Here is a 15,826-nt window from a genome sequence, read left to right as displayed (position 1 = left end):
CGAGAGCCGACGATTCAACGAGAAGCGGAATCCGCTCGTGCGAGGGAACGCCAGGCCTCACACGCTGCCCCGCGTTCGTCGGCGATCGAGTGGGTCCCAGGATAGCCGGTGTGCCTCCTATTCGGCGCCAGCACAGAGGCGGGGTCGGGGCACACGGGTCTCCGAGAGTACGTTCATCTCGGAAATACGGCGAACGACGGGGTACGAGTGCACAGGCGGCAGACAACGAAGGCGGGCTCACCTTGCTTCCACAGAGTGAAGGCGGGACAAGGAGCGAGAGAGGAAGGGTCAAGACGAGGGGCGAGAAGGTTGACCTGCGGGTAACGCGCGGGCCGGAGCCGGAGACTACATTTGTGCATACAGTTGCGCGAAGCTATGGCAAATGTATTGACTGCTTTCGAATACACTTTGTGCATAGCCTCACTCCCCTCCGCCTCCTTCCTTTCCCATGGCCTCGATTTTCAGCTCGCGCTTCCTGCTGCGGCATAGACCGCCAAGCAGGGTAGCGTCATCCTCATCAGGCGCTTCCCCGTCGCTGCGTTGTCGAGAAGCTCGACCCCCACCTCGTCCTCCGCATCCCGACTCTCGCTCGCTCTTCATCGCGCGGCCGAGTGCAGCGCGCGTCCTGTCGGGAGGAGCGCGAGCACTTTCGAAACGGTCACGGTCTCACGACTCTGTCCCTCCGACCCCGTTCGCTTCCCCACGGCCCCCTCATCGCGCTCGCTCCACCATGACGCTCCCCGTCCCCAAGTTCGACCTTCCTCTGGGGGCGCAGACCGTTGTGGGCAGCCTATCAGACCCGGGCAAGCGCTACACCATCGAGCGGTGAGTCTCGACCTCGTCCTCGCCCCGGTCGGACCAGTCGCTGACCCCTTTGCGCGACTGGACAGCTTCGACGAGACGGCGTACAAGTGCTCCTGCTTTGCATGGACTGTGCATGGCAAGAACTACGAACCCGAGGTCCGCACCTGCAAGCACATCCGCGACTTGCTCGGGGACGAGTGCGTCCGAATCCCCCTTCGCTCAGCCTGGGCCGTGCAGTGCTGGTCCGGCCTGTTTGGCCGTGGATTCGGACGCTCATATGAAACTTCTCAGGCATGAAGACGTGCGCTGCGGCCCAGACGCCGGCCGCCCCAAGGGCAAGCCCCGCAAGAAGAAGGCCGCCGACGCCGCTTCGTCGTCGCAGACTGCGCCGCCGACTGCTTCGAGCTCGTCCGCTGCGCCCGGACCGACGCCCTCGAGCTCGCGCGCCTACTCGACGGTGGCTTCGTCGCCTGCGCAGCCGACGTATGCTGAGCCGGGCGCGAAGAAGCGCGCGATCTCGCTTCCCGGCAGCGGCGGCGCGGCGGACAAAGCTGCGAAAGGCTCGAGGGCCAAAGGGAGAGGGAAAGGGAAGGCGAAGGCTGTCGAGTTCGCCGAAGAAGATGAGGCGTTCGAAGAGAAGGCGGATGAGGTGCCGCAGCCCAAGAAGAAGAAGGCCAAGGAGCGCGAGGGCGGGATCGACCTCCTCTTGGCGCAGAAGTTCGACCTCGACACGCGGAAGAAGGATCCGAAGGGCTATTGGATGAGCGAGAAGCGTGCGCTGCCCCTCGCGATTCTCGCGGCCTTCTCAAACCGCACTTCGCTGAACTTGACGCTCCGCCTCTCCCTGCAGTTGACGGCGTGCGCGCTTACTGGGATGGCGAGTCGGCTCTCTGGTCGCGTGTCGGCAATCGCTACCTCGCGCCGAAGTGGTTCATCGACAGTGCGTCTCGGCTCGGCTGAAGCAGTCCAAAGCTGCGCTGCTGATGCGGCTGTTACCTGGCCTTACAACAGAGCTCCCGCAAGGTCACACTCTTGACGGCGAGCTGTTCATGGGCCGCGACCGCTTCGACGAGACGAGCGGGATCGTCCGCTCGGGCGCGTCGCAGCGCTGGCATGAGATCCGCTTCATGGTGCGCACAGTCGCTCGCCCAGCTCTATTGTTTCCAGTCGAGAAAGTCCGGGCTGAGACCATCCGTCTGGGGGTCTCGTCATGCAGGTGTTCGACATTCCCTCGATTGGCTCGCTGCCCTTTGAGGACCGCCTCGCCAAACTCAAGGAACTCTTCCCTCCTGCGTCGTCCGACACGCCCACTTCCTCGTCCGCGGCCGAGCTCAATCCGCAGACCGATGTCGGCGACAAGGAAGGCGAAGGTGTCGTGCGTCTGGTCGAGCAGGAAAAGTGCACCGGGTGGGATATGCTCGAGAGGAGGCTCAAGGAGGTCAAGGAGATGGGAGGCGAGGGGTGCGTACACGTCCGCTCCGTGCCTACTGTTGCGCGCAGGGCGGTGACGCCCTGATGCTGTCGCCTGCCTCGCTGTCGAGCCTGGATGCCCGACTGACCCGCTTCCGTCTCCCATGCACAGCCTCATGCTCCGCCAGGCTGGCTCGGTATATGTCAACAAGCGCTCGGCAACGCTGTACAAGATCAAGACGTTCCACGACGCCGAAGCGCGCGTCGTGCAGCACGAGCCGGGCAAGGTGCGCCCAGCTGTCCTCTCGTCTCGCTCCGCCTGCTGCGACGCTGACTGCATGTTTGTTTTTAGGGCAAATACGAGGGAATGCTGGGCGCGCTCACGTGCGAGATGGAGGACGGCAAGACGCGCTTCAGCGTCGGGTCCGGCCTGACGGATGCGCGCCGCCAGAACCCGCCCCCGGTGCGTCGCACCCTAGCTTGCCGGCAATGCATGTTCCGTTGTGCTGATGCGTGGCTTCCTCTGTCTTCAGATCGGCGCAATTGTCACGTACCGCTTCCAGGAGCTGACCAAGGCGGGCATCCCGCGCTTTCCGACCTTTGTCGGCGAACGTCACGACGTCGACGGCCCGAAGGACGCCGTGCTCGCACGCACGTCGCGCGCTGCCGCGGGCGGGGGCGAGTGAATCGCGCGAGTGCTCGCGAGGAGACGCGAGGCGATGAGGTTGAAGGAGGGTCTGCTTTACCGCGTGCTTGCTGATCGACCGAGTGGTGCCGTTCGTTGCCAGTGCGATAGTGTACCTACCCTGCTTGTTGTGTTCCTGCGTGCTGCAATGTCCGTGATCCGTCGTGACGCCGCTCAATTATGTCTGCGCGAGCGCGAGAGAGAAGCGATCGAGCCGGGTCGGCCTGCGAACCGGCGGAGACGAACGCGCGAGAGCCTGCGACTGCCACGAGCGCACTCGAGCGCAGTGCAGGGTGCCTGCTGGTGCTCGATCCCGCTGCCTGGCCCCGGCGCACGCTTGCAGAGGGCCTGCTCTCGCTCTCGCTCTCACCCCCACCGCCTCACTCTCGCCCTCTCGTCGTCGGCGGCCGTCTCATGGCCGCGCGGGCCTCGTCCGTCGCGCCGAGCGGCTCTGCAGCAAGCACGTCGCAGCCTGCGCCTTCTGCGCCCCCACCCAGCGCAGGCGTCGGCGCGCTCGCCCAGCTTCCGCTCCTTTCGTTCCTCACCGCCTCGCCCGGACCCGCCCTCGTTCTCCCGCTCTCGCCCCTTGCAGGAGCTCTCCGGTCCAGGCAGCTCGCCTCGCCGCTCAAGACCCCGCTCTGGTCGGCGCACGCGCCCGAGGCCCGGAGGCAGCCAGATGCAGCACGCGGAACGGGCAGACCGGCCGAGAAACGATCACGCACCGGCGACAGCGCGACTCGAGCATCCTCCACGTCGCGAGACGCGGGGCATGACGTTGTGCGCGGAATCGAGGAGCTCAACGTCGAGACGCCGCTCGGAATCCCCAACGCGACGTCGTCAAGTGCCGCCGGCGACTACTTCTCCCTCGTTGCGCCGGACGACGAAGACGTCCTGCACAGTAGTGGTACCTCTGTGCGACCTGGCTTGCCGTCCGCCGCCGTCCCGTCTTCGTCGGCGAGCTCGTCGTCCGCATCTTCGTCGGATGCGCTTCTCGCGTCGACGTCGATCGAGGGTGCTTCGACGCCCCTTACGCCCGTCGATGGAGCCGAAAGCGACGACGACATCCTCATCGACACGCCTACTGCAACGTCGGGCGCGCCGTGGGGAAGCGACCCGTTCGCCGCGCTCGGCAGCCACCTCACCGCGCTCAACCCCGTCTTTCGCAATGAGGCGTGGCGCAGCCTCGAGCACGCGACGCGGCGGAACAGCTCTGCGCGCGCGATACGCAGCGTCGGGACCGCGCGCAGCGGCGGCGTAGCGACCTCGTCGCGCAGCTCACTTGCGAGGCATGGCAAGCGCCGACGCAGCTCGGCTGACGGCGCCGACGACGCGCTGATGGGGGGTCTGCCAGCTGTGCCGGACTCGGGGGCTGCAGCGTCAGGCGGGAGGAGCACGACACCGCTTGGGACAGTAAAGGAGGAGGACTACGGCATGGAGACGGAGGACGAGGGCAGCGGCTTTGAGACGGATGCAACAGACGACGTCGAGGAAGACGGCAACTGGCGCGCTGCATACGCGTTCCTCACACCCGACGACCAACTGCATTTGCTCGGCTTTCTCCTCGACCTGATCGAGGACCTGGACATTGGCGGCATCTCGTCCTCTGTCCCGCGTTCGTCCGCACCTTACATGTCGCCCAGTGCCGTGTCGCCGACCTCGACTCCCGCCGTCGTCGAGACGCCGCGATGGTCATCCGCCTACGACTCAACGACCCCGACCAGCTCGTCCCCGGCTCATCAGGACGGCATTCGCGCCAACTTCAGCCTGAGCCCTTCGGCAAAGACCGCCCGCGGCAGCAGTGCGCCTCCCGACACTCGCCAGCTCGTGCAAACGTGCCGCCTCGACGACTATGTCATTTCGGCAACTGTCGTCCCGATGGATGGGGCAATGCGCGGTTCGGCGCACGGCTTCGTCATTCTCAGCATGGCGCCGCCCGCGCCGCCCGTCACGGCCGTGCACACGTGGCCACCGCGCAGCTCTCATCGTGGCTCGACACCGTCTTCGACGTCCGGTACCGCTCCCGCGCCGCCCACTGCAGCAAAAGCCGCCGAGCTAGGACAGATCTACCAGCCTCCGTCGGCCGAAACGTCGACCAAGCAGCCGAGCCTCGCGCTCTCGCTACCCGGCGTGCCGCCTGCCGGCCCGCTCCTTGCGACTGAGGACCCGTGGGTGCGCTCACTGGGCGACTCGGAAATGGGGCGGCGCATTCGGCGGCATGCGTGGCACGAGACGCCCCTGGGGCCGATCTCGGGGTGGCAGCCTGAACTCAAGGTCATGGTGGCGAGCATCCTCGCGTCGCCGTTCCGCGAGTGCATTCTGTGGGGACCGGACATGATCCTCATCTACAACGACCAGTGCGTCTCCTTCTCTCCATCTGCTTTTCCCGCCCCACCACCGAGCAACCGTTCTGACGTACTGCAACCGAGCAGCTACATCGAGACGGCCGGGGACAAGCACCCCGGGCTCCTCGGCCTGCCCGCGCGCATAGGGTGGAGAGAGATCTGGGACGGGCTGAACGCCGTCGCGCAGCGCTCGCTCGCGGGCGAGACGTGCTACTTTCACGAACACTTTCTTGCGATGGAGCGGATCGGATTCGCGGAGGAAACTTGTGCGTCCTCCGCCCCTTCGCTGTAGACGCCATCAGTGCGCTTTAGACTGACGGACCGTATACAAAGACCACACCTTTTCGTATGCGCCCTTCTACGACTCGACGGGCAACGTTCTCGGCATTCTCAACCTTTCAATCGAGTGCGTTTGCGAATCACTCCAAAGCACAGCGCACTCGCTCATCTGGTCTGCTTTGACAGGGCGACCGCCACCGTGGTGGCGGCACGGCGACTCGCTACGACGCGCGATCTCGTGCAAATGACGAGCTTGGCAAGAACGGTCGAGGGTGCGTGCATGGTGCTGCTTGTCTCGCAGACGAGGCGTACTCACTCTCCTTCAAACAACAGACTTTGCCGAGACGGCTTTGAAGGCCTTCGCCAACAACCCGTACGACCTGCCTTTCGTCCAGCTCTTTACCGTCGAAGAGGTCAACAACAAGCCATCCCGGCGCGAGGTCCGGCTCGGCTACGACCGCAGCACTCGCACGATCATCAAGCTCACGAACCGCGGCTCGACGGGCATCCCGCAAGACCACCCGTTCCACGTGCAGGAAGCGCTCGTCGACGTCACGCCGCCCATGTCCCGGCAATCGTCTTCATCGGCGTCCACCTCGACGGGCACAGGCAGCACTGCGACGGCGATGGACCTGCGCGAACGGCTCGACGCAGCCTCGATGCTATCGCCTGCAGCTCCAGTCGGATCTCCGGCGACGTCTTCGGCTTCGAACGCCTCAACGGCGTCAGCAACCGGTCACTCAGGCGCGGTACCGCAGTGGGCTTGGCCGTTCGAGGAGGCCTGCCTAAAGCGCGACGCGATCCTCGTCGAAGATCTCGGCCCACTCGCCGAGTCTCTCGACCGCTCGCGCGGCTGGAGCTACCCTGCGCGGCAGGCCGTCGTCATCCCCATCTTCGTCGAAATTGGGCAGACAATCCCCTCGGCGGTTGTCGTGTTCGGCATCAACGCCATGAGCCGCTACACGTCGCTCATGGAAGTCTTCTTCAACCTTGTCGCCCGCCACGTCGCTATAGGACTTTTCGCGGTCCTCGCAGCCGAGCAGGACCGCCATCGCGCTGACGAGCTGATGAAGCTCGACCGCGCAAAGACGTCTTTCTTCTCGTCCGTCTCGCACGAGCTCCGCACGCCTCTCACACTCATCCTCGGTCCGCTCGAGGACCTTCTAACCGGCGCCGAGCGCCACAAGCTCGACCGCGACCAGCGCGAGAAGCTCGTGCTCGTTCAGCGCCACGCCAACCGCCTCCTCACCCTCGTCAACAAGCTCCTCGACTTCTCGTCTATCGAGGGCGGCCGCATGTCATTCAAGTTTCGCCCCGTGCAGATCGTGCGTCCTGTTCAGTCGAAATGCAGCCGTGACTGTCGCGGCTCACAGTACTCGTCGCGCAGGGCCCGCTTACTCGCGACATTGCCGTGCTTTTCCGCGACGCGATCGAGCGCACGGGTATCACGTACACCGTGCAGTGCGACGATGACCCGTCCGAATGCCTGCCTATCTACCTCAGCCCGGACCTATGGGAGAAGATCGTGCTCAACCTCATTTCGAACGCCCTCAAATACTCGCTGCAAGGGCACATCAAGGTGACGCTCCGCTCAACGCGTGCTGAGGCCGTCTTCTCTGTCTCCGACACCGGCATCGGCATTCCCCAAGCGGAGCTGGGCAAGATCTTTGACCGCTTCCACCGCATCGAGGCCAACTCGCGCATGGCGACGGGCACGGGTATCGGTCTCGCGCTCACGCTCGAGCTCGTCAAGCTCATCGGCGGGCAACTCGAGGTCGAGAGCGAGCTCGGCAAGGGTTCGACCTTCACGATCCGGCTGCAGCGCGGCCACACGCACCTTCCGATCGAGCAGGTCGACCACACGCCCGAGGATACAACGCTCGTGGCGCAGTTCCAGAACCGCAACCTCGCAGTCGTAGACGAGGCAGCATCTTGGCGATACAACGCCGAGGCGCCGGACACGCTCGACTTGGTGCCGCTGTCGTCCAGCAGCTCGGTCGCGAGCGGTACCGACAGCAGCGAGCATGGCGCATCGTCGGGCAGCAATAGCGGCAGTGGCAGCGGCGAAGACTACCTCGGCAGCGCGGGTCAGTCGAACTGCTCTGTGCTGATCCTCCTGTCCCATTTACCTAATGCCAACTTCCGCCTGAGCAGACGTCCTCAGCCTCAAGAATCGCACGATCGTGCTTGTCGACGACTCGCGCGACTTGCGGACTGTGCGTCGCTTCTCTTTGCCTCCGTGAGCGAGAGACTAAGCCTTTCTCCTCGCACAGTACATCGCGAGCCTGCTTTTGCGGAACTTCACCGTCGTGCAGTTTGGCGATCCGCGCGAGGCCCTCGAATACATCAACAAGACGCCGCCTTCGCTGGTGCTCACCGACGCCATGATGCCGTATATCACGGGCATGGAGCTCACGACTGCGCTCCGCCGCAACCCGCACACCGCTCTGATCCCCATCATCATGGTCTCGGCCCAGGCCGGTAACGAGGCGCGCGCCGAGGCGCTCGAAGGCGGCGTTGACGACTACCTCGTCAAGCCGTTCCAGGCTCGCGAGCTTCTCGCGCGCGTCCGCGTACACTTGCAGCTCGGCCTGATGCGCATCGAGCTTGAGAAGCGCGTCGACGAGCGTACGCGCGCGCTTATCGAGTCGGAGGCGCGCAACCGCGGCCTTGCCGAGCGCTACTCGATGCTGTCGACGGTCTCGCCCGTCGGGGTCGTCCAGATCGACGCCAAAGGCGAGCCCATCTTCTGCAACCCGCGGTGGTTCGAGATCACCGGGATGTCGCTCGGCAGGCCTCTCGCCGAGTGGGTCGACCAGATCGTCCCCGAAGATCTGCGCAAGGTCGAGTATGCCTGGAAGGCGGCGACGGGCGGCACAACGACAGAGGCGGCGGAGCGACAGTTCCGCTTCAAGAATGGTCGCTGGGCCCAGCTCGAGGTCAGCTCTCGCGATCGCGCCTGTTGCCTCGAAGGATCGGACTGATACTGGTGCCGTCCTTCGCAGATCCGCGCCTCGACCGAAGTCGGTCTGCCCGACGGCTACGTCGGCGCGCTGACGGACATCACGCGGCAAAAGGAGCTGGAGATGCTGCACATCCGCGAGGTCGAGCAGCGGGCGCTCGACGCGGAGGAGAACCGCCGTAACACGGAGATGTTCCTCGACATGGTGCGTCTTTTCTCACCGTGGTTGCTCGCGCTCATGCTGACGTGTCATTTCGTGCAGTCGTCTCACGAGCTGCGAAACCCTCTCAGCGGTGTGTGGCAGAACGCCGAAGTCGTCTCCGCCTCGCTCGAGAAGTACGTCGACCTCCTCGACAGCCTCCGACAGGGCCGAGAGGTCTCTCCGAAACTCTTCGACTCCTTGTACAACGAGATGCTTGAGAATGTCGAGGCGGTCGAGTCCATTATTCTGTGCGCCAGTCATCAGGGCCGCATCGCCGACGACATCCTCAACGTCTCGAAGCTCAACATGGGGCTCTTGAGCATCAACCTGGCGCCGACGCATATCTACGCCGCCGTGCAAGAGGTAGTCAAGACTTTCGAAGCGCAGTCGCATCAACAGCAGATCCAACTCTCGATCGAGAGGGGTGACTCTCTCGCCGCCCTCGGTGTGGAGTGGATCGTCGCCGACTCAGGCAGGATCAAGCAGATCCTCTTCAACTTCGTCGGCAACGCCCTCAAGTACGTGCACTCAACAGGCTGCTCTGGGCGAGACTAAACCACGAGCATCGCGCGCAGGTACACGGCGGACTCCACGCAGAAGCGCATCGTCATTCACATCGAGGTCTACAACGGACCTCCGCCAACCACCGAGGACGCAATTCGTATCGCTGCGCCCAACCAGTCGTTCGAAGTGCCCGCCAATTCCGTGTGGTGTATCATCGGCGTGCAAGACAGCGGCAGGGGGCTCAGCCCCGAGCAGCTCAAGCTTCTCTTCGCGCGATTCAGCCAGGCGAACCCCAAGTCGGACCAGTACGGCGGGTCCGGCCTCGGCTTGTACGTATCAAAGAAGCTCGTCGAACTCCATTCGGGCTTCATCGAGGTTCGCACGGGGCTCGGAGTCGGTTCAACATTCTCGTTCGCCATTCCTGCACAACGCATCTCGCCGCCCTCGTCCCCGGTCAGCACGCCTGCCGTCTCCGCACTCGGCCTGCTGCCAGCAGCTCGAAGCACTAGACGTCCAAGCACTGCGGCCGCACCCGAGGCAGCTGCTACGCCTACCGGCGACACCGAGATGGCATCTTCGACTCCGCCGCCGGAAGAGCCCCAAGTGATTCGTGTCCTCGTCGTCGAAGACAACCTCATCAACCAGCGGGTTCTCCTCCGGCAACTCAAGACTGCGGGCTACGAGGTCACGGTCGCGAATCACGGTCGCGAGGCGCTCGACATCCTCGTCAAGGACGCCGAGCTTTCCGACGATGGTCAAGAGCCGCACATTTCGGCGGTTCTCATGGATCTTCAGATGCCCGTCATGGGCGGTCTCGAGGCAATCAAGGAACTGCGACAACGCGAAAGATCGGGCGAGTTCCGCCGCCGATACGTACGCCCTAGCCTTGCGCCCTTCTTGCCTTTGATGACACTGACTGCCGAAGCCCTGCAGCCCGTCTGCGCCGTCACCGGCAACGCACGCGATGCCCAACAGGCAGAGTGCCTCGAAGCCGGCTTTGACGACGTCGCAACTAAGCCGTACAAGATCAACGACGTTCTTGGCAAGATCACCAAGATGACGGGCCTGCCGCCGCCTCAACGCAAATAGAGTGTGTGTATTCATCGTGAGCTACGCACGCCTCACTCCGCGCGACGCTACGCTAATCCGTTCTCGACACAGCTATACGTATCCACCAGTGTTCTCCTGCATCCTGCATTGCGCGTCGTTCTCTCCTCTTGCGCTCTCTGTCGTATCCTCCTTCAGCCGGAGCTTCGGATCAGTCCCTAGGCATACCGGCCGGCGAACTCCGGCTTGCTCTGTTGTCACGTTCCGCACATTGCAATGTTGTCTCACGCTCAGCAAGAATTGCGCCATGGTCCATGAGAGATTGCATAGTATAAACAACAAAGAGGATGTAGGTACAGGCACGAAGGGGCGGGTCGACCAGCAAGGCGGTCAGGGTGGACGTCAAGCCTGTGAGGGACGCGGCGTCAGCAGGCTGCGCGCTCACCCTGGATACTGCTCACGCACCGGCACGCCCTCCCATTCCTTCTCCTCAAAGGCATTGCGCGCTGTCCCCCTCCTTCTGCGCTTCCGGTACCCGTCGAGCGACTCTCCCGCTTCCGCCGCCATAGCCTCCTGCTTGCGCCGTTTTTCCTGACGTCGTCGTAGTTTGCGGGTGATGCGAAAGAAAATGAGAAAACCGAAGATGACGAGGACGAGAAAAGAAACGACGGTCGAGGCCGCGATAATGGCGGACGAGTCGTCGTGCTCTTCGACGCTGCGACGCAGACAGAATGAGCTCACGTCTACTGTGGTTGCGATGGCGGCTCCTGTAGCGCTTGCAAGCGAAGGATGAGGGAGCGCACAGTTGAGCCTTCGTCTCCTCCGGTGACCGCGCTGTTGAGACTGTGACCTGCCCGCCTGGCAGCGTCTCGGTCGTTGTCGACATCGCAGAGCCCGCAGCGTATGCGATCTGGGGCGGGGCCGATGTGGTAGAGGGGAGAGCGAGCGGCTCCACCTCTCGGCTCTGCTCGAGTATCGCTCGAGGTGATTCTTGTGGCAGGGCTCGCCGTGGCGCGCAAGTCAGTAATTCGGAGCATCACGACAAGTTTCTTAGTCCTGGTCTGCTGTCTGCGCGCTCGAAGCGCTCGCCACGCTGCTGCCCGTTCTCATCAGCGGCGACTTACTGATGAACATGCCGTTCGGCTGGAACACCCTTTCAGGGCGTGCGATGACTGTCGGGCTGTCTGTGGTCTGCAGGGCATCGTACTTGTGCCGTCCGAGGCGATCTCTTTCCCGATCGCGCTCGCTAAGGCTCGCTAGACGCAAGTTTCGATAGCCGAAAGATCTACAGCAAGTCCCCCACGTCCTTCACTGCAGAAGGACGACGCCCGCCACAGCAAAGACTGCGGCAAGACCACCAGCCGCGCCAATCTTGCCGGCGCCGCTGTCAGGCTGGCCTGTTGACTGCGCCGCATCCGATCCAACCGAGCCAGCCGCTGCGCCGGTGGTGGCCGAGGCGGCCGCCGACTCGGAATGGTCATGGTCGTGGTCGTCTTCGTCGTGACCGTGCTCGTCGTGCGTCTCGCCGCCGGCCTCGCACTGAGCGCGAGCATCAAGCTGCTCCTGCTCTGTGCAGGTGCTACCGCAATGCTCTGCGCAAAGATTTCGTCAACAACAAGCCTGGCACAGACGGCGGCAGACGGGACGCACCCGAGGCACCGTGGCAGTGGCACGAGCAGGCGCGGGCCGCAATGGTCGAGTTTGAGCAGTAGTAGTCGCGAACTGCGTGCAAGCAGCAGGTCAGCGCGTGCTCGGTCAAACTTCCATGTTCTCGACAGCGACGCACCAGTCATGTTGGCGCCGGTCTCCGAGTTGATCACCGCCCCGCCGTGCTCGACGACCACGGTCGAACCGGTGTTTGCCGGGACGAGCGAGACCTCGGCGCACGACGAAAGCGTGCCGTCGTCGCCATTGACCTCGACGTAGACGGTGCCGCGAGCACCAGTCGTCACATTGTCGGGAAGGAATACGGGAAGGCAAAGATTGCCCGAGCTGGAGAAGGTGGCGCCTTCCGAAAGGACGATGGGCTGTTTTTGCGAGAGCTGATGAGCTGCAGAGTCGTCGGTGACTGACGAGCTGAAGAGCTCACGAACGACGATGTATCCTGGACAGTGGCGTTCTCGCTGGCGCTGCCAGAAGTTGCCAAGAGGATGCGGACCGTGTTGCCCTCATCGCCCGAAATCGACACAAAGGCGTCCTCCGTACCCCAGGCGAGCGCTGCTGGGCGCGAACCGCCACCGCAAACAGCGCCCGACTCTTGCTGTTCGCTCGTAAAGTCCCACTCGCCCTGGCGTCAATGCACCACGGTGAGCGCTGTGTGGAGGAACCGAAGGTTGGCAAAACAAAACTCACGGTCGGGTAGTTGATCTCAACGTGCGCCTGTACAGCGGCAGCAAGGACCGATGCAGCAGCAATAGCGCGGAACATGGCGGGCATGGTAATGAAGCGAGTGTGCGGAAGATCCGTTGGAGAAGGGAGGGCGACCGCAGAGCGAGGAGCAGAGGATGAGGCAAAGCTAGGCGCAGTCCTTTCTCAGCAGTCGAGGACGCAGAACCGCGGGCTCGGACCGACGGCACAAGGCCAGGACTTCGCGGGTCCTCCCTCCTCTCCGCAACGCCAAGAGCTCATAACCACGATGCGCGCCGAAAGTGAGGCGGCCGGACAACCCGTCGAAATCGCCACAGTAATAGAATCCATGATAGAGGAGCACATGCACGTTCGAGTAGGTCATGCAGGGATGGGGAGAACGAAAAGGCGGTTTCGAAGCGACGAGGGGTTGGTCGCCCGCCATCGCGAGCACTCCCGCTCGATGGGCCGTGCCACTAGCTCAAACGCAGCGGTAGTCTGCCAGTGACAGCCTGCGAGCGAACGGCGCGACTGCTTGCGGCCTGATCGACGTGGCCTCGTCGTCCCCGTCTTCGAGCTTCGGCCAATTCAGCATGCCTCGATACGGCAATGCGGGCGTGACTGGCGCCACGGCAGTGTGTCTGGCAGTGTGCCTCGGCTCGGCGAGCCGGCCATGCGCAGAACGAAAGAGTCGAGGGACGCCAAGGAATCTCAACCGGAGGTGTCCTCGCCGCAGCTCAAGGAAAAGAGACGGCGTCGAGCTATGCTGGCCTTGATCTGCGTGTTCGCCTGAGGCTTGCTCAACAAGATGAAGACGTTTGCCTGCGCCCCCGCGGCTGTACTCGGCGCGCTCGCTTCGCTCGTGCTGCTCGCGCCCGTCGCTTCGGCTCAGTCGACCGACTCCGGCGACCTTACTTCGGGACCCGCAAATCAGGGCACCTGCACTCTCTCGGGCGTACGTAAACCTGCCATTAAGAGACGGCGAGACAGCAGCTGACTGTGTGAGCTCGCGCAGGCCGAGGCGTATCTCTGTGACAACGGCGCCTTCTGCGAGTGGCAGAGCGCTTCCTCGTCCTTTTCGTGCGTCGGCGGCACCGGTACAGTCGATGCTACCGAGGCAGCCGGCCCCCCGGGACGGACGTGTACCGCGCACGAGGACCACTGGGATTGCGACGACGGCTCGTTCTGCGAGTATACCGAGAACGCTTGGGTGTGCGAGGGCGGTTCGTCCTCCGCCCATGGGGAGTCGAGTGGCGGCGCGACCTGCGTCGTGCACGGTGGGCACACGCACGGTGATTGGTGCGTGGCATCTTCCGTCCAGGTCGAGGGAGCTGGAGCTGACCCTTACGCTGAGCAGCTCCGACTCGTGCAACGGCGTAGATCTCGGAGAATACGACATGGATCTTCACATTGTCGCACTCTTGTGCGCATACGTCTCCTCTTGTCACGTTGGCAGGTCGATGCTGATGATTCATCGCCCTCGAAGCGTTCTCCTCGTCTCGTCTGCAATCGGCGTGTTCTTGCCTGTGGTGTGCTCCAACCTCCTGCGTCATGGACTTTTCGGAAAGGCCTTCTTCGCGGCCAAGCACTTGTGCGTCGCGCAGAGCTTCTGTCACAGAAAGGCGTTCGCCTCCTCACGCTTCTGGCGATCGTCGCAGCGGCACTGGTATCATCATTTCAACCGCTTTCGTGCACCTGCTCTACCATTCGTTCATCATGTGTACGCCAGTTCTGTCCTGCCTCGCTTGCCTCGTCGAAACTGACCCCTCTCGGCGGCAGTCGGTAACGCTTGCCTCGGCGAGCTCCATTTCGAGCCAGCCGCTGCCGCGATCGCTATGGGTGCGTTTTGCTTTAACACTGCAATCAATAAGAATGAAGGGCACTGACAACTCCGGACATTACAGCCGGAACGTGCGTCTTGCGAAGCTCTCACGCCGGACCGTCGTCTTTGCTGACTGCACGCGCAATCGCAGCTACGTCGTTTTCACAGTCGACTATTGCGTCATGAGATGGCTGAAGAGCCGCGGTGACCACCGTGCTGCTGCGAATGCCAATGCCTATGCGGATGGGATCCATCCCGGTGAAATCGACTCGCCTGCCCCCTCGACGTTCGTCTGCCTTCTTGCTGGCCGCGATGACTTGCTTCTGACAGAGTATATTGCTACAGCGCTGCCGAGAAGGTCCCCGTTGACTCGGGTCATTCGCATGGGCCAGCGCCTAACCAGCACACGGACTTCTCGTCGGCGCAAGCCCACTTCGACGTGATGATCCTCGAAGCTGGTATCATCTTCCACTCGTGCGTCTCATTCTTCGAATTTTCGCGCATGGGCACTTCTGACTTTACAGCTTATCAGAATCATGATCGGTGTTTCCCTCGGCGCCTCGGGTGGCTCGCAGTGGGTTCCGCTGTTCTGCGCCATCATTTTCCATCAACTTTTCGAGGGACTGGCACTCGGAAGCCGCATCGGCCAGCTCGTATGGCCCGCCTCTGCTTGGTGGAAGAAGTGGGTCATGGCTGCGGTCTTCACTGTGCGTCTCTCTGCTTTCCTTCGCACGTGAGCAAGGCTCATCTGCTTGACTGGACAGCTCATCACTCCGGTCGGTATTGCTATCGGCATCGGTGTGCACCAGTCATACAACCCGAACTCGGGCGCCGCCCTTCTTTCCATCGGCGTGCTCGACTCGATCTCGGCTGGCATCCTCATCTACGGCGGCCTCGTCGAGATGCTCTACCACGACGTGCGTTCACTTCCCTGCCTTACGTGCACAGATGAAGACTGCAGCGTGCTCACGCTCTCGCGCCCAAAAGTTCATGCACGGCGAGCTCGCGCATGCTCGCTGGCCCAAGGTTGCCCTTGCTGCAGGATTCCTCTTGCTCGGCTCGCTACTCATGGTGAGTCTCCTCCAATTTTTCCACCGGACCAGCCAAGTGACGGAGGTTCCTGGGACACAGTCACTTCTGGGAAAGTGGGCCTGAAGCGGACCTGTCGTTCGCATTCTCGAACTTTGCACATACACTCCTTTCGGTTCTTCAGGTAGGTTCACGGCACATTGTCGAATAGGTGGTTTCTTCCCTCTCGACGGAATAGAGTGTCACCGGGCTACAAGCGTTTTTTCGCAGAGAGACGAGGTGCGCGAGACCGGCGTCGCGTCTTTCGCCATTCAGTGTTGGCGCAGAGGCGGAGGAGAAGGTTGAGGTTCGAAGTGCGGATGGCCAAAGGCGGCCAGCAAACATTGAGCTCACG

General features: G+C 63.0%; 4 protein-coding genes across 4 annotated transcripts; 3 read left to right on the top strand and 1 right to left on the bottom strand.

Annotated features, from left to right (window-relative positions):
* Positions 1–730: 730 nt before the first annotated feature.
* Positions 731–2,900, top strand: JCM10292_004801 (uncharacterized protein; the record flags this gene model as incomplete). The annotated part of the gene is made up of 9 exons (XM_076646337.1): positions 731–825; positions 891–1,001; positions 1,096–1,577; positions 1,655–1,744; positions 1,816–1,934; positions 2,021–2,265; positions 2,387–2,501; positions 2,567–2,677; positions 2,748–2,900. 9 exons carry the CDS (start codon positions 731–733, stop codon positions 2,898–2,900), a joined length of 1,521 nt encoding a protein of 506 aa, XP_076508093.1.
* A 413-nt stretch (positions 2,901–3,313) lies between these two features.
* JCM10292_004800 (uncharacterized protein) lies at positions 3,314–10,277 on the top strand (the record flags this gene model as incomplete). Its single annotated transcript, XM_076646336.1, has 12 exons — positions 3,314–5,253; positions 5,329–5,507; positions 5,575–5,647; positions 5,707–5,792; positions 5,854–6,845; positions 6,908–7,607; positions 7,675–7,736; positions 7,794–8,459; positions 8,526–8,687; positions 8,745–9,202; positions 9,260–10,061; positions 10,122–10,277. The coding sequence occupies 12 exons, from the start codon at positions 3,314–3,316 to the stop codon at positions 10,275–10,277; spliced, it is 6,276 nt and encodes a 2,091-aa protein (XP_076508092.1).
* Positions 10,278–11,543: 1,266 nt separating this feature from the next.
* JCM10292_004799 (uncharacterized protein) lies at positions 11,544–12,662 on the bottom strand (the record flags this gene model as incomplete). Its single annotated transcript, XM_076646335.1, has 5 exons — positions 11,544–11,827; positions 11,886–11,957; positions 12,022–12,262; positions 12,325–12,522; positions 12,588–12,662. The coding sequence occupies 5 exons, from the start codon at positions 12,660–12,662 to the stop codon at positions 11,544–11,546; spliced, it is 870 nt and encodes a 289-aa protein (XP_076508091.1).
* Positions 12,663–13,389: 727 nt separating this feature from the next.
* On the top strand, positions 13,390–15,558 carry JCM10292_004798 (uncharacterized protein; the record flags this gene model as incomplete). Its single annotated transcript, XM_076646334.1, has 13 exons — positions 13,390–13,536; positions 13,597–13,880; positions 13,939–14,004; positions 14,068–14,172; positions 14,240–14,301; positions 14,361–14,420; positions 14,486–14,492; positions 14,555–14,689; positions 14,749–14,877; positions 14,936–15,110; positions 15,168–15,320; positions 15,391–15,474; positions 15,535–15,558. The coding sequence occupies 13 exons, from the start codon at positions 13,390–13,392 to the stop codon at positions 15,556–15,558; spliced, it is 1,431 nt and encodes a 476-aa protein (XP_076508090.1).
* Positions 15,559–15,826: the final 268 nt, after the last annotated feature.

The sequence above is a fragment of the Rhodotorula paludigena genome (genome assembly GCF_050403205.1).
Source record: "Rhodotorula paludigena JCM10292 DNA, Rt_paludigena_JCM10292v1_ctg4, whole genome shotgun sequence".
In the NCBI taxonomy this organism is placed as follows: Eukaryota; Fungi; Basidiomycota; class Microbotryomycetes; order Sporidiobolales; family Sporidiobolaceae; genus Rhodotorula; species Rhodotorula paludigena.
The sequence above is the reverse complement of the archived record's forward strand: the minus strand, read 5'-3'. Positions and strand labels throughout refer to the sequence as shown.